General features: G+C 39.7%; 1 protein-coding gene across 3 annotated transcripts; it reads left to right on the top strand.

Moving 5' to 3' along the window:
* Positions 1 to 269: 269 nt before the first annotated feature.
* On the top strand, positions 270 to 6369 carry LOC129853298 (LIM/homeobox protein Lhx6-like). 3 transcript variants are annotated; one of them, XM_055919187.1, is made up of 8 exons: positions 270 to 1413; positions 2656 to 2838; positions 3085 to 3206; positions 4090 to 4310; positions 4668 to 4768; positions 4995 to 5090; positions 5259 to 5439; positions 5661 to 6369. In XM_055919187.1, exons 1-8 carry the CDS (start codon positions 1336 to 1338, stop codon positions 5741 to 5743), a joined length of 1065 nt encoding a protein of 354 aa, XP_055775162.1. In that variant the 5' UTR covers positions 270 to 1335; the 3' UTR covers positions 5744 to 6369. The 3 variants fall into 3 exon arrangements, with proteins under 3 accessions (XP_055775162.1, XP_055775161.1, XP_055775160.1); XM_055919186.1 differs by having other exon boundaries at positions 292 to 2290; XM_055919185.1 differs by lacking the exon at positions 270 to 1413 and having other exon boundaries at positions 2323 to 2838.
* Positions 6370 to 6639: the final 270 nt, after the last annotated feature.

The raw sequence follows: 6639 nt of genomic DNA, 5'->3' as shown, positions 1-6639 counted from the left end.
ACACTCAATGTCCTCATAAAGACGTTAAATGCTGTTTGCAGTGTGTTCTCTCTACAAGAGAAAGAGGTGTGGCATGTTTTTATAGAGAGAGACATTCCATTAAAGGATGCCTCCCATCAAAGCACACACACACTTCTGAAATGTCCACTAATATTGAGATTTGTTGAATTTAAGAAACCAGTAAATGAACAAATAAGTAGACCTAAATGTTTATTTTGATTGGCCAATTATTCATATTTGATTTCCTGTGACTATAAAACAGGGGTAGGCAACCCTGGTCCTGGAGGGCAGCAGGCACTTCATATTTTGGATTTAACCGACCTGGAAGACCAGGTGTGTTGAATTTAGGGAATCATTGAACTGATCGATTAGTTGTTGGTCAGGTGTGGTGCCTAGTTGGAAGAAAAGTCGGCAGTACCTATGGCACTCCAGGAGCAGGGTTGCCTACACCTGCTTTAAAAGTTTCAGTATCTCGAGTATGATCAAAAAAGTATGCATTCAGCTGATTCAAACCTCAAATCATCCCAATTACTGCAGACAAGGTGAATGGGGTCGGAAACATCATTTAGTGCTCCTGTATTTGTGAATTTACCACATCTGCTTTTTTTCTAAGACAAAAGTTTTCTATTTTACATAATAGTAGGCCTATTTATTTAATTGTAAGTATCATATTTATGCATGATCTCACATTTACTGTAGCACTTTGAAGCATCCATGTACAGTACTGGTAAACGAGATTATAGATAGGCCTATTTTCGTCATCTGCTCCCCGCAACAACAATACTAAAAAATCTTAATTATGTTATTTATGCCCCCACCCCACTCCTATTCCTTTCAAGGCAGACCGGAGTAACGTCCCTTTTGGAGAGGTGGAGAGGGCGAGTGCCTGAAGGACCAGTGATTGTCCGTCATCCCCTCAAGAGCTTTCATGAATGGAAACCGGTCCCTGAATTTCCTGAAAGCACCGACCTACACCGTGCAGTGCGCGTGGGATAGCCTCCCCAACTCAGCGCATGCCGATACATCGCAGGCCACTGTCGTTTTGGGCTAATTTTCTGCTGGCTGCAGCTTCAACAACATATAGCGCAAAGGACTGTATCTTGGAAATAAACCCCAACAGGGAGTGGCAGTAAAGCTAACTGTCATGGACAATTAAACCTACTTTTATGAATGTCCGTGCAAAGGGTTAAACGCTTTTTCTGCTGTTTCAATTTAAATTTTAATGTGTAAAATCGTAATTCGCTACTAAACCCATCCCGGAACCCAACTTGGATACCGCCTGCCTCTCACTTAGACTGCCTCTCACTTAGACTACAGTGTTAACGGGTCCCCTGCATGTACTGGAACAATGAAGTTCCATCTCCACTCCCGGAGGAGAATAAAGTCTTATTGGACAATGTTTTCGTTAAGCAGGTATGACATGACATCTAATTATCTGAGTATATGCAGTATAGGCTATCGACTCACTGCAAGTGAAGACTTATGCTAATTGCTTGGCTGCGCTGCTCGTTGAATAGCCCAGCTGATTGCCTTTTTGTTTTCCACGCTCCAGCCTATGTTTTAATGATAATTATAAACACATTTCACAATTGTGCTAGCCTAATTTTGTTTAAACGAAGGACAAAATAGATTCGGAATTCCACCCAAAACCAGATTTCTGGCACTCTTTGAATACCGTTTTAATCACCAAGAGAGGCTCAAGTGGCCTATCATAAGGGAAGCCGAGACAATCACCCTCCTTTATGTTTCAAGATCAGCTGCAACTTATGTAGGCTACATTGTCTACTATGAATAGTGCGATGTTCAATTGAGTCTCTTCAAATCTTAGTCTTGTGTTGAGAAATTCGATTTTCGATTACGGCTATTAAAATTAAAATATGCAATTATTCTGGTGGCGCGATGCCTTCTCTGATTGACAGTTGAAATTGACACTGGCTGCCTCTTATCCCGAGCATTTGAAGCCATCACTAATTGCAGGTAGTCCATCTTTTCAGTGCTTTCGATTGCATGGGAACTATATGCGATTATTTAAGGAGGTAGTTTACGGGTTGTGCGTAAAAGAAAAAGATAAGTCCTAATTATAATTGCTTCAGCAAATGTAGCTTTTGTTGCCAGGATTTAAATGCAGTAGAAAGTGTTATTCATTGTTTTGGACTGGATATAGCTTGCAGTATGGGCTGGTAGGGATGCGTAATGCTCAGAGCAGAGCAGGGCGCAGAGCAGACTTTTGGCGCAGCTCCAGGCTTCATCTACACCGCTGTTTCTCCACAAACAGAATAGCTTGATAATGGTGAGTTATTCCAACTTAAAACATTAATTATGTTATCTAATCAAAATAGGAACATCGACATAGTGTAAACTGATAATCGGAGTCTTGGCCGAACTTGGACTACCTGTTTTTCATTTCCCAAACCCATTTTCATAGTTTACTTTTGTGACAGGCCTTTTAAGTTTTGTTTTCAGTAGCAGGGTGTTGTTGTAAGCCCATTTCATTCGAAATGTGTGTTGCATTTAGGCTACTGCATACAATGTTTTTTTTTTTGTATCCTGTGAGTTTGTCATGTGCTGTGCCATGTGTCCTGTAATTTATACAAGCCTACCTTGCATCCCTGGCGATATAAGATTATGACAAGAAAAATCTATCCCAAACCTCAGTCTCACTCGGACGGGGAGTCTCACGCAGATGTAAAAGAAGAGTCTCCTCTCCTGCCCAGTCCTCCGGTAACACCGTCTATGTGCTCGCACCCGACCCTGGCCTCCCCGACGCCAGTTCGGTCCACGGCGAAAAACCAGTGTGCCAACTGCGGCACAGAGATCCAAGACAGATACCTACTGAAAGTGAGCATTATAATGCCTTTTGTTACACTGCTCAAATCAATAATCATTTAATATTGAATTTAAAACCTGTTTCTTCCTCACGAATTGCATGCATATTTGCATAGTCTTTCACATTACTTCCATTTTATAGAATAAGTACGCCGAACAAAACATTATTATTGTTATTATTATATGATTATTGTTGTTGTTATTATTGTTATTATTATCATCATTATTATTATTATGAGTGTTTATTTATCATTGCAGGTGAACAATTTGAATTGGCACGTGGGATGTCTGGAGTGTTCAGTCTGCAGAGTATCATTACGTCAGCACAATAGCTGCTACATCAAAAACAAAGAAATATTTTGCAAATTGGATTATTTCAGGTAGGGTAAGTTTTGCTATTTGTTTTCCTTAAAATGTATGTTCTATATTTGGCACGAGGACGAATGTTCATAAACAATTGATTACTTATTATCATATCATCGTTATTATACATTTTACAAAAAAATCATTGTTATAAGGCGAGTGATTCATTATGTCTTGGGGCAAGTAAACAGGATTGTAGTGTTTTTCGTTGTAACTTCTAAATCAAATAAATACAACTACACGCTTTACTTTTGGTAAGCAACAACAAATGCAAATCTGTTAACGAGGCTATTTGAATAAAAACCTAGACCATTTATAACATATCATGATAATGCATACTTTTACGACCGATAAATAGTTTTTGTCACGTTATTTTTCTCTTTATATATATATATTTTTTAATTGTTGTCTTTAGTGATAATGTGGCGGACATTATCAACATTTTTACTCTCAACCATGATTCTTACAACTTTGAGATCACTAAATTTAGATTATTCGTGTTTGTTGTTCTTCATTTATTAGTGTATTATTCCGTCAGACCGGGGCCATTGCTAAAACATTATGTCCTTTATCAGGGTCTCTTTTTCTCACTCACTCTATATTTGAAGCATGTCAAGTAAACGCTATTGTTATTTTCTCATCGTTATTCTATAATTATATTGTTATTATTATCTTATTGCTGTTGCTTGTTATGGTTTTAATTAACAGAAGGATAAATAATATTTGACTAAAGTGAAATTAGTTTGGAAAACTGTAAGCAATGCTGTCTGTAATCTTTTACAATAAGATTACTTCTATCTATTTCTGGCCTGCACAACATTTCAGGTGACTACAAGTTTATTTTCATTAGCAGTGAAAGACTACTGACAATGCCCCCTGCTCTTCTCTGTCTCACCACAGTAAGTTTGGCACCAAGTGTGGCCAGTGCAGGCGCCAGGTGTATGCCAGTGACTGGGTGCGGCGGGCGCGGGGCAGTGTGTACCACCTGGCCTGCTTCGCCTGCTACTCCTGTAAGAGGCAGCTGTCCACAGGGGAGGAGTTTGGTCTGGTGGAGGGCAGGGTGCTATGTCGAGCCCACTACGACACCATGGTGGAGAACCTCCAGAGAGCGGCTGAGAACGGTACGTGGTCAGACGGGTGTCACAGACAATGTCAGGGAGTAGGGAACCCAAATATGAGCCAAGGGAAGGGTACTGATTCCTAATACATTTTGTGTGGGATGCATGCACCCTCAGAATTTAATCAAGTAAATCATCATGTATGGGATTTTCCAGGTAGGATTTGTCCCTGAGTAAACTGTATTGAGGGAGAATTCAGATATAATTGGGGTCCTACGTTTCTTACTCTCAGGATTGTATGCTTTGATGTCCAGCACCTGCACACATTACATGTGTAGCCTATTTCTCTTTCTGTTGTTTTATGAGAGAAACAATATAACACTGTGTGGTGTTTTCTTCCACCCTGTTTGTGTGATTTAGGGACGGGTCTCACTTTGGAGGGAGCCTTCCCCTCTGATCAGGATGGCCAACCCAAACCAGCCAAGAGAGCACGTACTTCCTTCAGCGCTGAGCAGCTACAGGTACTGTCGGCGTGTGTTTACATGTGTGAGTGAGTCTGTGAAAGTATGCACAGTTTTTGTCTGACAGAGAGAGACTGAACAAAGAGGACAGGATGAAAGTTAGTTTTAGTAGTGCGTTCTACATCATTTAGATAAATGTGTCTGACTGACTGAATTCGCTTGATTCAGTGAATATTCAGCTGAATATGTAGCTTCGTGACTGAGTTTGCTAGGTATGTGTTCCCAGGTGATGCAGTCTCAGTTTAACCAAGACAACAACCCTGATGCCCAGACTCTACAGAAGCTGTCAGACATGACAGGACTGAGCAGACGGGTCATACAAGTATGTATGACAATATCAAACTAGTGGGTGTAAGGTTGTTAGACATTTAGGATTTAAAAAAAATAATGTAATAAAATAAATATGATATAATAAAATCATTCATCTATACCACATTACTTGTTGCATGCATCATTCAACGATCTTTAGTAATGTTCCATTTTCATATAGGTTTGGTTTCAAAACTGCAGAGCAAGACATAAAAAGCACCCTCCCCCCCAGCACAACGGTCACCTCCAGGGAGCCCCCCATCCCCACTCCAGAATCCCCCCCTCACTGCCAGACAACCTCTACTCCCCCTTCAGCAGTCCCGACAGACCACACCTGCTGGCTCTGCATGGATACATAGACAGTGAGTTGTATTTTTCATATCGATGGACAACACATGAATGTACATTTAGCTGACTTTGGCTCTAACATAATTCTATTTTTTTAACTCCATTCTTCGATGCAGATTTTCAAAGATAGTTACTGACTATAATGTATTTAAATTCACAACGCTTCACTTATAGTTCTTGTGTATTTACTCTAATTGAGTTAAAAAAATATATATATATATCTTTCTGTGCACAGGTCATCCCTTCTCGATGCTGTCCGCCCCTAACCACCTCACCCACCCAGGCATGACCTTACCACAGTTACCTATCAGCCGCTAACTAACACCCCTGAGACCACCCCTTCCCCCACAAACTTTATTTCTCACAGAACTTTCCATCCCGCAAAGTTGAGAACATTTCAACATTTGCCTCTCCCATTTTACTATACAAGAGGACTGCTGCGGTTTCTTCCGCCTCCATGGTCTGCAGAGTTGGAAATATCACATTGTCGATTGGACGGACAGTTTTATAATGGCAGCTAGACTTTAGATCATCTGTGAAAAAACATCCCAGTCCAATATAAATACGATAATCATCAGGACCAGATCTGACCACCCATCCATTGACAGGGAATAAATTGGAACTCCAGGACCAGGATTAGGAACAGGAAGACTCATCCAACAGGAAATCTCCTTTCATTCCTTGTGGATTATGATTTTTCATCATCTTATTCATCAACTGGTAGCTCTAAAGGTATTTCATGTTTCAATTTCCATCCTTTTAAATACAATTTTTTTAATTTTTTTCTGTAACTCTGTCCGCTTGTTTTTCTGTATATAACCCTCCCATACATAGACTATTATTTATGTGTAAGGTGACGATGAAGACTCTTCTGACCTTGTGTGCTGAGAGAGAGTGTTGACTGTTGTTATTTACTGTTTCAGTTCAGTAAAATGGAAAGCTTATGTGTCGCTTTATTTATTCAAAAATATACTTCACCAAGAAGCACTTTTAAAAATGTTTTCTAAATAAATAATTTAATGTAAATTGTAAATATTTTACTGATTTAATCAAATGTGCCTGAAAGGCTGTTGGTGAAAAAATCAGTTGAGAAATAGAACATTTCCCATAACATTTATAGAAATAATACTACTTAGTTTTACATGGACCCAACAAGAAACATGAAGGATTCAAGTTCTATCATCGGGTGGAATAGGGAACATGCTGTGCAGAAG

Source organism: Salvelinus fontinalis, chromosome 4 (genome assembly GCF_029448725.1).
Source record: "Salvelinus fontinalis isolate EN_2023a chromosome 4, ASM2944872v1, whole genome shotgun sequence".
In the NCBI taxonomy this organism is placed as follows: Eukaryota; Metazoa; Chordata; class Actinopteri; order Salmoniformes; family Salmonidae; genus Salvelinus; species Salvelinus fontinalis.
This window is presented reverse-complemented; position numbering and strand designations above follow the sequence as displayed.